At 40.6% G+C, this 15,230-nt stretch overlaps 1 protein-coding gene across 5 annotated transcripts in view; it reads left to right on the top strand.

Annotated features, from left to right (window-relative positions):
- The window catches only part of myo9aa (myosin IXAa), an 82,334-nt gene that overhangs the window by 14,440 nt on the left and 52,664 nt on the right, over positions 1 to 15,230 (top strand). For all 5 annotated transcript variants that reach the window (XR_003296423.1, XM_026320019.1, XM_026320022.1 and 2 more), the window contains exon 2: positions 6,192 to 7,163. Coding sequence is in view for 4 of the 5 variants with exons in the window: in XM_026320019.1 (XP_026175804.1) it covers positions 6,279 to 7,163 (885 nt within the window). In the remaining variant the exon portion in view is untranslated. The remainder of the gene's footprint in view (positions 1 to 6,191; positions 7,164 to 15,230) is intronic.

The following is a 15,230-nucleotide window of genomic DNA, read 5'->3' as shown; positions in this document are numbered from 1 at the left end:
CAGTGAGTTAAGTACAGGGATATGTTACAGTAGGTTGCTGTGCCATATCCTCATGTTGCAGATAATTTACCACACAGTCTACAAAAGTTAAACTTTGTCAGCCATTGACTGTTGGGCAGCCTTGTTGGCACGGCCCAGCAGCAGCATTTCTTTAAAAGAAATGATGTAAATCTGTACAGGCACAGCTGTAGTCAGAGCTGCAGAATAAAACTCCACAGTTATTTTGCAGTTTTCTCTCTCTCCTTTGTGTCTTAGTTAAGGAAGACTGGGGCTGCAATCATTTGTTGTTCATTATGGTCGACCATCTTAAATACTCCACAGTCGGTGAAACAACTGCAAAGTGCAATGTTTGCTGGGAGTTACTCTTGCAAAAGGGAGAAAAACAGGCCCTGGAACATTTATCTGCCCTGCCACACTAAGACTTATTTTTCATAACTTAAAAAGGCCAAGTCTGCTACAGCTGATCACTGGTGTGATTTTAGTTCCTGTCACCTGTCACATTTTGTGACCTATAGCAGTGCAACATCCAGTTCACGTTTATTAAGTAGCGAAGTCCACTGTGCATGTAAAGCATCGGCTTTATTAAACTGATGTTGACTGAATGATAAAGTAGCACCAGAATAATATATTCATTGTGTTCTTTATACTTGTACAGCTGCAGCCCTTGAATTTCAAACTAACAAAATATAAAACCTGGTTTGATAAACAAATGTACAACTTGATTCAGATGCAACAAAATCTTTTTAAAACACATTCCTGCAGTGAGAAATGGTTTCATCCAACCAACTGTCCAAACCTAAAGATATTCAGGATACAATGATATTAAACAGACACTATAAGTCCTGCTGCCCAGAAACTGGCACAGTGGACAGGATTTATGTATTAGATATATTAGCTCCCTAATTTTTTCTGTTTTCTTTTCGTTGTGATATTTATTCCTGGAAGAGGCAAGAAGGTTTCTGAGCAAACAAGCTTTTACATCACAGAACCCGCATTTCCACCAGATTAATTGATTTTGTTGAAACACAGGTGTGACGAGGCCATTAGGGAGAAATTCCCCACTTTTTTTCTTGTTGAATTACTTAAATTATCAATTAATTTTGTGTCAATTACCCAGTGAGCTAATTAGCAACTAGCTCTGTCTTTCTACTCTTATCGCATTACCCCAGTAGCCTCTAACCAGAGGAACGAGGTCGGTGCCTCTCGGTGAGCTACAGTGTTGCCTCCTGGCTGATGGTGAGCTATTTCTGTGGGACGTTGCTGAGGCAGACTTGTGTTACACACCGACACATTTGGATGCAAGGAATGGTGACCTTCGATTGTGTGTATGTGTACTTGTACTTCACTGTGAGGACCATTTTAAACATTATTCTGTCGGAGGGAGAATTTGGAACAGCAACTTTTTCGGACTCCTGACTGAGGGTTAACCCTTAGTTTTAAGAGGGTTAGGGTACAGTGATGGTTAAGGTAAGGGTCTAGGCCATGCATTATGTCAGCGATTGTCCTCAGAATAATGAAAATATGTGCAAGTGTTCTTGAAAATGCTGGCACTCATATGGTACATCCAGAACCACATAAATCAGCTGAAGCCTTGCTCTGTTTGTGCTGCAGCTGCATCTTCTGCAGTCTGAAGCAGTGTCCACTCTAAGGTGGTTAAATGCTGCTCATGCATCTGTGCATCAGTTTTTGAAAACTGAAAACCCCCAATTAATACTGCTCACTAATACATTTTTCATTTGGCAAACACGAAAATTCAGCTAATAATAAATTAGGAGTATTTACTCCACAAAATCACTAGTTTAAACTTTTTTTCAGTTTTTGAGCTGCGGTGCAGACAAGCATGACTTAAGATGGTAAAACAAGCTAGTAAACTCAGAATGATGCCCTTGTCAGCCAAGATCTGAACCTGAAGGGCTGAGCACATATGACTGCTTTTATTAAGAACACACCCAGTCTAGTCGCCTTTTAACTCTGGCACATCCAATTAACATTCTTGGTTTATTGTCATATTATTGTGGGTGTTTACACTTACAAAATAGTTTTGTTGCTACCATAAATGGTTGACTAGTTTTTGTTTTCCACCAATAAAAACAGCTTAAAACATTTTTTTCTTTCCATGGACATAATTGGTCAACCTGACAGAAATGATAAAGGCAGCCAGTTGTTTAGCTTTGTGCAGACCCTATAACAACACGATGACAGTTGGCGAAACAGTAACTATGTTATTGTTGCATTAGGGGAGACCTTTATAACTGAGAGAAACCACATGCACAATTGGGCGACACTAGCATTATCATTGTCTTTTGACATGAAACTGATAAACATAGCAGCTAAATTTGGCACTATGGGGCTGTCAGATTCACAAATGAACCCCCACAAATTTTTAGTCTAGTTGTGAGAGTTCACAGTTCAGTGCCAACGCACACGCCTTAGTGTTACGCATACAAATTCCCAACTGGCTAAAGGTCTAATAAAGAGCCACCATAACATAATATGCCTTGAATAAATGAGCTTAAGCTGACAGTGACACACACACAGCTTTCCAGAAAGATGACTTCACATTGTAGAAAGCTGACCAAACTTGATCTTTCATGCCTTTGCAACAATGACAGCCACTAAAGAGTCTGACTCACATGATTGAACCTCTCCTTGGTTTCTCCTTGGTTGTGAGAAGGAGCATTGCGGGTTCCAAACTGGCACCTCTCAGATAGTGTTCACAAAGAATGCAAACAGTGCAGCTTTTTTCAGCAGCTCACATTTGCAACTTGCATTTTCAGACCTACAAAATCTATAGTTACTGTTTGAAACAGGGCTCCACTCAAATCTTTTGAAAGTACAGTCGACCAGAGGATATACAAATATTCAATCTGTGCACCTGCCCAAATGAATTTTGCTTTGTTGAATCCACTGCCTTTAAAGTGAAGGTGGTACTTTCTTGTGTTTATGGACCTTAACACTATAACACTGTTTGTGGGTTTGGCTCATGCTACAGGTTATGAGACTGCTGGTTCAAACGGAGATAAGTTTCTGTGTGACTCTTTAATTCTGTAGAGCTCAGATAATGTCTTACCTAGGCTTAATTAAAAAAGTGAATTCCAGGGTTACTGCTTGTTGAGACTGGGTGTGTCACGATCTGCTATGTAAGTCTCCTCGAACAGATTCCAGATCAGATTACTTTGACTATTCAGCTGATGTAATGAGATCTGTTTCTGCTTCAGTCATTTGAGGAGGACAGAGATGGACAGAGGCCATTGCAGGTTTCCTCCTGCTGTGCTTTGTTATTGCCTCCAGCACACAAACCTCAGCCTTACTATATCTACATCCAGCCTTTTTTTTAAGATAACATGCAGACGTACTGGCACAGAGGTCAGGTGACTTGACCTCGTGCCTCAAACATTTTGTCTTCATCTTTGCCAACAATGTTGCTATTACATGCTCTCACTCCAAGGACACTAAGCAGCAGAGTAGCTGCTTGTTTGCTACTTTGAATAGGTCATCAGTGCACAATGTGAGTGATCGCATCAGTGCTTGGTGTGAAAGTGGGGCTCTGCTGTATGTGTGCATGGGAACAGAAAACTAACTTTGGTTAGTTTAAAAAGTTAAACAATTAGGACTATGTTCATTTCTTGTCACAGCACCTAGGTGAGCTTTTCATGTTGTGCTGGTGAGGGAAATGTAGGCCTGATGAACAAATAATATATATAACTTGTCTTAAAATGACATTTTATTCTTGGACACAAAAATATCCTGTTCCAGCTGGAAATTCCAATGATTTATTGTGAACTGATCGATCACACTTCAGAATTTAAATGATCAAGAATATTGTATTTGGTGTCACTTGTATTGTCACTTCCTTTCTTCTTCAAAAACACCTTTAGTAAAAATTGATACTGCTCTCCTTCTACAGAAATGTGACTAGCCCCTCCCCCACAGCCTTGCTGGGAAATCAAATAAAAGTGTCTGTATTTTTCTTAACTTATCTGCTGATTGAGAGGAAGTAAACACCTCTCATACTTACCCAAACCATTGCTTCTTCGTAATGTCATGTCTCTCAAAACTGAGAAGCAGCAAAGCAAAGCAAGATACAGCAATGGAGGTAGTTTTTTATTGGTGAGAATTTCTGGGTATTTTTCTGGAGGTGTCCATTAGTTGATTATCCTCAACATGGTAAACAGAAAGGCATCAGCATGACCCTGTGCTGTCCAGCACTACACCAGACCTAAATCCCCCCTCCCTATCCTTTAAGCAGCAAGCTGACCATCTGTTCCAGGCACCGGGCCCTAACTCATTGCTCAGATCTGAGACACACACATACAGACACACATGGCACCATTATACAAGCATAGAAACACATACATTTATCACAGTCAGTTAATACCTGCTATTGTCTATTACAGGCCTTGTTAGAAGTTAAAATGGGTGACGTGTGTGTGTTTTGTGTGTTATACAGTAATGGTGTGTGTCTGTATTAAGACAAGGGGAGGTGTCCTGTGCATGTGTTAACACCAAAGTTACTGAGGCCAAACATGGTTTCAGAGCCTGGATATGGAGAGATAGGAAATGACCAGGCAGGGGAGTGGCACTGTATCATCTCTCTGCTGGAGTCCTTTGTACTCTACACACCAACTATATGTGTCTCTGTTCCATTTCCTGTTTGCACTTGTTTCTGCTATAGTCATACTGCTCTCATATGACGAGAGAAAAGATTAGGAATATGATTATTTTTCTTTCATTGTGCATCCTGATACTGAAGAAAAAGGATTTTAGATTTTAAAGGTGCCTGTAAAGATGGTTTGTTCTAATAATGAATAATGGAAAGTTTATTTTATTGATTTATCTTGAATGTCATTGACCGTATTGTTTGTTATAATTTTGTCTAATTACCGGCTCATGTGAGACATTATGTATTAACTGGAAGTGGAACTGATTTGCTGTGACAGTAAATTAGGTTGCAGGAGGTTGTGTAATGTTTTTTGTCAGGTCTCATTCTGTAGTAAACACTAACATTTTCTGTCTACAGAGAATAATGGATTGCCTACACTCATTGACAGACAGCTGTCACGTTGGCCATATATAGCTGTGACGCATATTGTGTGTGTATATATTACATTACAATGTTTGGATTGTGAGCATTTGAACCTTTTCTGGGAAAAATACTCACCAGAGAATTTCACCAGAGGCAGAAGGTTTAGCTCTTCATAGACCAGAGGGAAGTGCAGCCACAGCCCATTATCTATCTTCTGTACCACAATATGCAATTTCTCACTGTACCTGCATGAAAAGCCACAGCTGATGGCGACAAGTTGAAGCCCATTCCTCTGTGCTTTGAAACTCTGACGCAGAAGTCGACAAGTTGGCTGTAAGAAAGTGCGTATGACATAAAGACAAATTATAGCGTGTCGCATCATAACACCTGGAATGCTTTGAACATTTCAGACAGATCATACTCAAGATTGTGATGCTATTTGGGTTTGGTAAGGACAAATACATCAGGCATTGCGATGCAGGCTTCAAGATCAACAAATTCTTTTTGTTTGGTATGAACAGCCAACGAAATCATTTAATATGTCTGACTTGTCAGTGCTGAATGTGTCAAATGTGACACAAATAGTTGTCTTTTAAAGTGACATGGGGCTGGATTCACTGATCTCCAGTGCCTCATCGTATTCTGCACAGCATGCAGTCAAATATTCACCTGCAGTGCTGTGCTGTGGCTGTTTAATGGAACAACTCGTGGATAAATGTGCTGCTGTGTATTAAGGAGGGAACTTGTGAATGGTGTGATTGTGTATTCAGTAGAGAGCATGGCAGCTGCTGGTGTTGGGGTTAGTGAGACTTTGTGTGTGCTCGGGAGTGTGTATATGTGTTAATGGTAATCCTGTGGAGCCTGATGACTTATCCTTTAGCCTTTATCAGTATGTGTGTTGAGTGCCAGCAAAATAATTTGGCCCTCTCATAGATTACATAATGATACACAAGGACTTTACATCACAGTGTGATTGCAACATTGTTTTGGAATGGTAATTTGGGCTACTGCTTGGACTTTGAGATTGCATGTAATGTTTTTGTTTATCTTATTTTAGGCTACTTTTTGTTTTTTTTTTTTGTTTTTTTGCATGATATTTTAAGTTTAGAGTATTGTGTATCCGCAGGCTATTGATTGTTTATTTTGTCACTCTTCTCTTTTGTAGTGGTAATGTCTTGAACCGGTGGCCCCTCCAGCCCAGTCAAGGACGTCCCAGTGCCGGGCTGCTGCTAATGGGAACTCCTGCTCCGCCATGAATGCTCGTGATGGCGTTGCTGGCATCGGTGGCGTGGGTACCCTGGGCCGACGGCAGCGCTTCGAGAACTCAGAGTTCACGGTGCGCATCTACCCAGGCACCCTGGCTGAGGGCACTATCTACTGCCCAATCAGTGCCAGGAAGACCACTACAGCCGCTGAGGCCATTGAACGTGTTATTGAACGCCTGCAGCTGGACCGTACCAAGTGTTATGTGCTGGCTGAGGTGAAGGAGTTTGGTGGTGAAGAATGGATTCTGAACCCCAGCGACTGTCCTGTGCAGCGGATGATGCTGTGGCCTCGTGTTGCACTAGAGCACCGCCCACTGTTTGGCGGCGAGGATTACCGCTTTCTCCTAAGGCAGAAGAATCTGGATGGCTCCATTCACTATGGCGGCAGCCTCCAGATGTGGCTGCAAGTCACAGAGGAGCGCAGGCGCATGGTGGAGCGTGGACTGCTGCCACAGCCTGAATCTCAGGGTGACCAGGCAGATCTGTGCCGCCTGGTGGAGCTCAACGAGCGCACGCTGCTGGACAACCTGCGCTCACGCTTCCGCCAGGAAAAGATCTACACTTATGTTGGAAGCATCCTCATTGTCATTAACCCCTTCAAGTTCCTGCCCATCTACAACCCCAAGTATGTGAAGATGTATGATAATCATACGCTGGGACATTTAGAACCACACATATATGCCGTGGCAGATGTGGCTTACCATGCCATGCTGCAGAGACAGAGGAATCAGTGCATTGTTATATCAGGGGAGAGTGGCTCTGGGAAGACACAAAGCACAAATTTTCTCATTCATCATCTGACTGCTCTCAGCCAGAAGGGATTTGCCAGTGGAGTCGAGCAAATAATCTTGGGAGCAGGACCAGTACTAGAGGTAAGTGAAAACACCAGCATTTGGGGTTTTTTGTGTGAATGTGGTCTGTAACATTGAGTAGAGACTTGGTCGCAAGTTGGAAGTTGCTAAACTGATGGTTTGAAACTTGACTCCCAAACGATGAACCATGCCTTATGACTTGATAGCAACATTTGTCTGAAGTGCTGAATCCATTGACAATATTAACAAATAAGGTAAGCTGGCACGTTTTTTTTTCATAACCACTATATGCAGCTTGAAATATGAAACACATGCCCTCTGCATTTTTACAGTTGTGACCTGAGTTACATTTGTTCTTAAAAAACTTGGGACATGATCTGTAACATATATATCCACATTACGTGTGTGTGTGTGTGTGTGTGTGTGTGTGTGTGTGTGTGTGTGTGTGTGTGTGTGTGTGTGTGTGTGTGTGTGTGTGTGTGTGTGTGTGTGTGTGTGTGTGTGTGTGTGTGTGTGTGTGTGCGTGCTAATATGTTTAGTATAGGATTTGTTTAATTTTGCATTCATAGTTTTAACAGTTTGCCTGTATACATGGATTGATTCCTCCTCCCATAATAGACATGACTCTGAATAAGTTTCTGTTTGGCTGCTTTGGCCATTACTGAAGCTATGATTGGCCCCCAGATGTGTCTGCTGCCAAACACAGGTGTATTGCACTTGGAGTCCAGCTGTGTCGGGTTTATACAGTGCACAGACGAGCTCTCTATCTGAAAGCGACCGATGGTCTGTCAGTGGTTGCAGTTGTCAATTCTTATTTTTGTGATTGTGACCATGTTTCCTGCACAGAGGAATGATTGTTTTAAGGTAGACATTATGGAGGCTAAGTTGAATTTGTTTTCGGATCACATTCCAACCATATTCTTTGTCTCCAGCGACCTGTCACTTTAATGCACACTAGTCAGGAGTCTTTGACAAGTTCACAACCATACAGTTTTCCTATTTATCTTCAACATCAACTGGATTCCTAAAGGTTACGAAACACCCTTTTAACTGAACGCACAGTGTTGCCAGTCAGGAAAGCAAATACAGGCTGCATATTGTTGGGAGGTGCTGTATTTTATTAGGTGTTGTGTAGCTCAGTGTCACGTTACTGGACTGGCTATTTACACTTGATTCACTTACAAAGAACAAGAAAGCACTCAGAAATTCATACTCGTTAGTCAGCCATGACTGTACAAATGTGTTCATCATTTACTAGGTATAGTTCATCGCAGTACGAAAGCTAAATCTTCTATTCTAAATTTAAAAACAAGCTTGGAAGCCAAGTTCAAAGGTAACCAGCAAGACAACAATCTTTGCAACAAGTATCTCTACACTGTGTTTTATTGCCTGTGGTTTAGCAAACAGTTCTCTGAAATATGCCATTTATTAGTGTTTGAGGGGTTAATGTGTAACCATATTAGGTTAATCTGCAATACAGCAACACGAGTGAGTAGTTTTGAGTGCAGAGGAGCGGCTTTAATTGTTTGCACAGTAAGATTATGTATCTGCCCGCTAGTGATTGATGCCAGGACTGGAGTTGTGGTGCTACTGCAGAGAGATAGCAGCAGCCAAACATGACATCATTGCAATACTTCATTTCCTTGAAGCTCTTTATTTAAGTATACAAGCACATCGGCGGGAGTCATATTTGAGATTTTTAAATTTTCTGTTAATTCCTTTGGGTTTAGTTTCATACGTTAATGGTGTGTGGTTATATTTCATTGTATTTTCCACTACTGGAATTGCTGTTTTTGTAAATATGGAGAGCTTTAAAATAATGGCAGCCTTTGCCTGATCACTCCAAGTGGGCACTTATTTAATAAGATTTATTTTTTATAGAATAACTACAGAAAATAATGTGGGTTTATTCTAAGACAAGGTTTACTTTATCTTCATTTCCCTTCACACGTCAGGCGTTTATGGCTGTTCATTACTCAGAAGTGACTGTGACCAAAGACCAGGACAGTGTTGAGACGTCACCCTCAAGTAATTAATGGTACAGCACACTGTAGACAGTCAGAGATCAAACTCACCCCAAGCCCCACTTTTTTTTTTTTTTTTAAAGAGTTTTTTTATTTTTTATTTTATGATGGCAAATATCACTTGTAAGAGATTTAGTCTTTTCTGAAACCAGCCGGTTATATGTCAAGATCCTTTCAGGGCCTTTCGCTCAAGTGCCTCAGTTAACAAAAGTCAGCTTAAAGGAGATGAAAACATAAACTCTACAGGCATATTGTGCTGGTTAGATCAACACAGCAAAGTTACAGCATTGGTTATTCTGAATAAAGGCAATTAAAGAGGCTTTAATTTTGGGCTGGAGGTTCAAGGTGAATAGACCATTTTGCTCATCTCACCTTCAACACCTGTGCACTTAGGTTGAACCTGCACAATGAAGATGAAGACAAGCATGTGTGAAACATTAATGTTGGTTTAGCAGTTATCTGCTCTCTTTCATGCCTGACATTATTTATCTTCTTGTGCCAGAAATGACTGAAATTGATGTTAAGTTTTGAAATTCCTGTGACTACATGTTTACACACTGGAATTTGCTGTTTAAAATTGTTTTTTGATTAGCCTTTATCTCTATTTCTCACTGCCAGAGTGGAAGGTGTGACTTATTCTCTCAAACACAGTGATAGAGACTTTGTTTCTTTATAGCCTGAACCTTTACTTCCCCTAATGTGGTTTATTATATTTTAATGCAGTAACCTGCTGCATTAACATGCATACTCATTTTGGAAGGCTGACATTGGCTGCATAGCAATGGATGACCTCGAGCTACTGCATCAAGGAAACCTGTGGGTGCAGCATTACTATTAAAGCCCATAAAGCCCATTTTCTGTGCGCTTCTCTGCTTGATCTTCATTTGTCGGGCATCAGTAATGATAGGTTGGTGCAGAAAACAGTCTGTCTTGTCTTTGTGAGATGACTTCTAGGTTCGCTAAACATTACATCCTAACTGTCTTCTCTTTTTATTTCTTGCAACACAGCTACAAAGATCTAACATGTTTCCAGTGAGATTGATAGATAAAAACTGCATCCTGGATAGTTTGGAGATGGATGCTTGGTGTGCTTTATTTACTGATTCATATGCAGTTGTCTTTTAGTAGCTAGTCATTATCTGGCCTGTAACTACCATGAAGGCTTTGAATCCAGATGTCATCCTGTCAAGACCTTGGGTTTTCAGGTGGCTACATGACATTTAAGAATGATTGAGAGCATAATGACACACTATCCTATGTAGGTATGAATATACAAGATGTGCTTACAATATTAGTGAGACTCTAACTAATAACTACTTTCATTATCTGTTAATCTGAAGATAATTGTCATTCACTCATTGACTGTTTAAAAATGTAAAAAATATTCATCAACATCTTAATGGGGCCCAGGTGACGTCTTCACCTGTCTTTTCCCCAAAGATGTTAAATTTATAATTACAGAAGACCAAAAAACCCAGCAAGGATTCACATTTGGAATAATAACAGATCATTTTAATGGTGAAACTTTGGTGTTTCAGCATCTTTGATTACTCACATCCATCCATCCATCTTCTATACCCGCTTTTTCCTGAAAGCCAGGGTCACGGGGATCTGCTGGAGCCTATCGCAGCTCTCTTTGGGTGAAAGGCAGGGGTCCACCCTGGACAGGTCCCCAGTCCATCACAGGGCCACATAGAGACAAACAACCTCACACACTCACACTCACTCCTATGGGCAATTTAGAGTCACCAATCAACCTGACATACATGTTTTTGGACTGTGGGAGGAAACCAGAGTACCTGGAGAAAACCCACACAAGCACAGGGAGAACATGCAGACTCCACACAGAAAGGCCAGGTTGCGAACCCACGACCTTTTTGCTGTGAGGCAACAGTGCTAACCACTCAGCCACCATGCTGCACACGTGATTACTCACACAATATACAAAATAAATATGTATGAAAATAATGGAATTGAATTGGATTGAGGTCATATGGCACTTGTGACAGGAGGCACAGTCATTCGATCTGATTTCCAAGGCCAGTAAGGTGTCACAGGGCATTAGTGCAGGAGCTCAGCAGCAGTAACAGTGTGGGTGTTTCAGGGGGACTTTAAGGTCCTGAACAGGACAATGCTGCTACTGCTGCCATCAAACAGCATGTAAACACCCTCTTTAATGTACTGTACACACACACACAAATTTAGTCAGTCACAAAAATGTGTAAACCTAGACTTGTGTGTACCCCTGCCTTTCACCCAAAGAGAGCTGGGATAGGCTCCAGCAGATCCCTGTGACCCTGGTTAGGAATAAGGGGGTGTGGATGATGGGTGGATGGTCAATTACCTCCACTGTCATTGTTACACATTCACTAATCCAAGTTTTGATACTGACCCTGGAAACAAATGCTCCATCTAATGTGAAAATCACCATAGTGCTAAAAGACCCATCAAAATCTAAGCAGAGTAGTAGAAAAACTATTCCAACTTGTTTCACCCTCTTCTTCAGTTTAATACTTTATTTGTACCTGACTGGAAAATAAATGCCACCAGCTGTTTATCTCAGTAAACAAGTTCCTAATGTTCTTTTTTTTTTTTTTTTTTTTTTTTTGGCTTAATGATAGTGAATGAAACCAATGATTTTCTACACATGTTCTCCAAAACATGAGCTCACCTATTAAACTAGTAGTTTTAGTTTAATAGGTGCATATAAGACACCTGCAGACCTTGTGGGCCCAGCGAGCTCTGGAGCTTCTGTTGTGCTGCTCCATGTTCCCGGCCAACAGAAACACTCTGAGAGTCAGCCCAGGTTCTGGGTTTTGCCTCTGAGTGCCTCTTACCTCTCACCGCCACCTCAATACACTGGTGCACACTCATAGAAATGCACACACACACATTTAATACCTATGGCCCCCACTAATACTGAGTAGGATTAGTGTGTATTATGGGATCTCCCCCATCTGGGTGGGGTCAGGCGAGATTGACTGGGCCCTGAAAGTGTTGTTTTCCAAAGACTCAGGTGGGGAAAAAAAACACAAAATGAGAGCAAGAGAGAATGATTGAGCACCACTGATGTGCAGTGTCTCTCAGCTGAGTGTTCGGTTACAGTACAGTCTTTTATTGAGGTGAAGCTGGGGTGAAGAATGCACTGGCCAGTGTGAAGGCTTACACAGTGGGCTGGGCCTATAGGCTGCATTCCCTGGTTGAGTAACATGCAGGTACAACTCTGTGGCCCAGGTATTTGTAGTGCACAATGAGTCAAGTGGAAGAAAATGAGCAGCAAGTTACACAAGGAGTTTAGCACAGAGTTGTTTGTGCAGTGACTTGAGGTTAGGGTTGTACCTGAGGAGTTACATTAGTTTTTGAGCAGACACAATCCTTGCAATGGTATGAGGATTATGTAACGTTGAGCTGTATGTTCAGAGGTGTTTGCTTGGGGTTGTCCAAGATGATTGAGGTTATGGCTGTTCTGTTGGGGACATTCAGTCATTCAGCGAGCGGTGAACTGAGTGCCCTCATTGAATTTAAAGATCGGTTTTTTAAACACTATGACTCTTCTCCTCTCTCTCTCTGTCTTTCACTTGATGGTGAAATTAGCTCAGCCAATACAGAGCTGACCTCACATCCAGGCTAGCCTCTGTTTCACAAGCTTCTGTAGCTCAGTGCCATTTCTCTTTCAGCATTTTCATCAGCCTTTCTGAAAGAATGAAGCATCCTGCTGTAGTTGCCTTTCCACACATGACAAATTGCCATCCGTTACAGAATTTAGTTTTATATGATGTTTATAAAAGGAAAAATGTTGTCTTTATGTAAACACCTATATACTAAACTTCTAAGAATATAGCATCACTAGATACTGTTGAGGAAGGCTCTGTTCCAAGTCTGCATTTCTTATATGGGTGTGATGACAGTGGGATTTTTGGTGAGGTTTCTTATTTCTGGGACGTAGTGATATCAGTCCAGTCTCTGTAGAGGGCTGCTCACTCTATAACCACAAAAACTTATTGTAATTGTTGAGACTTGACTGTTTTGCGTTGGGTTAAAATTTATTTGAGAAAGAAAAATCTGAAACTCTTAAGTGTTGTTCCTTTTCTCTGTGGTGTAGGTGGAAGTTTATATGTTCACAATAAAACAGGAGTTGTGTTTAAGTTTAATAGCAGAAACCTTTTCCAAAACATCTTTTAAGACATAATATTAGTCATATGCTCCACTGTAATCATCTCCTTGTTTAATAATTCTGTCGCCTTTGATTTTATCTGAGTGTGTGTACTGTAATAAAGGGAGATAGATTACCTGCCTGAATTATTCATATACCTCATCCAGCTGGACATGTCCTTCCTCTGAGGTCTATAAATCTGTTCTAGTCATTAGTCAGACTTATAAAAATATATCTTGGGAAATGAATGAATCACTTGGTCTTTTAGTCACCTTGTGTGGTGGAAGGAGCCAGTGGTTTTGTGGTCATATCTTACAGAATTAAAACGAAACAGCTACCATTTGGTCAGTGACTCATCAGTCAGTCATTGTACAGGTTTAAATTTAGGAGAATTTATGCATCAGTCTTTAAGTAAGAATATTTAAGTTCACACACAGTGAATTGCAGTAGGAGCAGTATGCAGACGATGAGATGAGATTCAAATGTTTTGAGTCAACTAAAATGCTGCTTCAGTTGACAAACCCTTCTACTTTATGTATGTATGTTGGGACTGCAACTCACAATTTCTATCAATTAACATCCCAGCTGTTTCCTTCATTATCCCATAGATCTACAAAACATGAGATTTGTGATTTGCAATGTAATTATTTATTTATTTATTTTTTTAAAGCATAGCAGATCAACAACAGACCTACCAAAGGACACCTGCTCCCTAAGTAGATCGAAAAGGCTCATTCTAAAATTAAGAAAACGCAACATTTGGTATTTTGTGGTGATTACAGACTGGCTAACTTTTAACATACCGCTGTAAATATCATACACTGATCCTTTCAAGTATGTATCTTCTGTAAGTAAGCCATGTGGGAGTACTTAGCAATGAAAAATGAAACGCTTTGAATGCTGATGAAATGTTGACTGAATTGACAAAACTTGACAAATGCAGGTTTATTTCAAAATCCATGTTAATTCTCACAGCGTTAATAGGTTTCTGTCAAGCAGTGACATAGTCGTTAAACACCAGTGTTACAACTACTGAAAGTTTGCTCAGATGAAAAATGAAGAATGCAAACAACTCAAGCTGTTACTTTTCTCTGTTTATCTCACCAACCTGGTGCCAAGCCCCTATTTTACACTGAAACCATGCACATGAGGTCTGGTACCACTGACTGGGAAAGAGGAGTACACACTGTTCCTGCTTTGTCAACACGTCTGTACAAAACAAAATTATCAAGAAGAAGTTGGTGTTGATGCAGCTTCTCGCTTGGGCTGTACCAGCTTGATGTCAGAGGTTTTCTGGAGCTGAATGAGTCTCACGGGGGTCAGAGTGATTTGTTTGACTTCTTAGCTGAGTGTAGTTTATGTTGTGTTGGAGGTCAGAATAAGGATGAAGTCAAGATTATCACATCTTTAATTAAATGTTGTTGCATATGTTGCACTCTGTGGATAAAGAGCTTATAGAGGCTGTTTTAACTTGTACAACAGCTTCACAACTGTACGATTTTTAGCATTCCCTGTATTTTGCTGAGGTTAAACCGAAACTGTGCCAGTCATCAGGGCCACAGTACAGCTGTGTACAGCTGTGTACAGCTGTGTACAGCTCAGGCAGTTGTGTCAATTGATGATGACAGTCTGTCAATAATAAACCACGACATCTAAGCTGATTAATTTAATATTGGGTTTTCAGTCATCTTTATTGTTTCAGCGAAAATAGTGAAAATACTAAATTTGTCACATTGTTTGTTGCAGTTTGTTACATGAGATGATTGTTTTGTTATTTTCAACTGAATAAATTTGTGTTTTGAAAATTTGATCTCCCTTGTAGCTGTGAACTTTAATTAACATTAATAATTAGTAATGTAAATAATCGTTGAAGTACTGTATCTCCAGAAATGTATTTTGTCAGGAGAGTTTTTAAAGTCCGTGATGTAAATTTCTGACAGGATCTGTAGC

This window comes from Mastacembelus armatus, chromosome 3 (genome assembly GCF_900324485.2).
Source record: "Mastacembelus armatus chromosome 3, fMasArm1.2, whole genome shotgun sequence".
Taxonomy (NCBI): Eukaryota; Metazoa; Chordata; class Actinopteri; order Synbranchiformes; family Mastacembelidae; genus Mastacembelus; species Mastacembelus armatus.
Note: the sequence above shows the minus strand (reverse complement) of the source record. Positions and strands in the feature narration are given on the sequence as shown.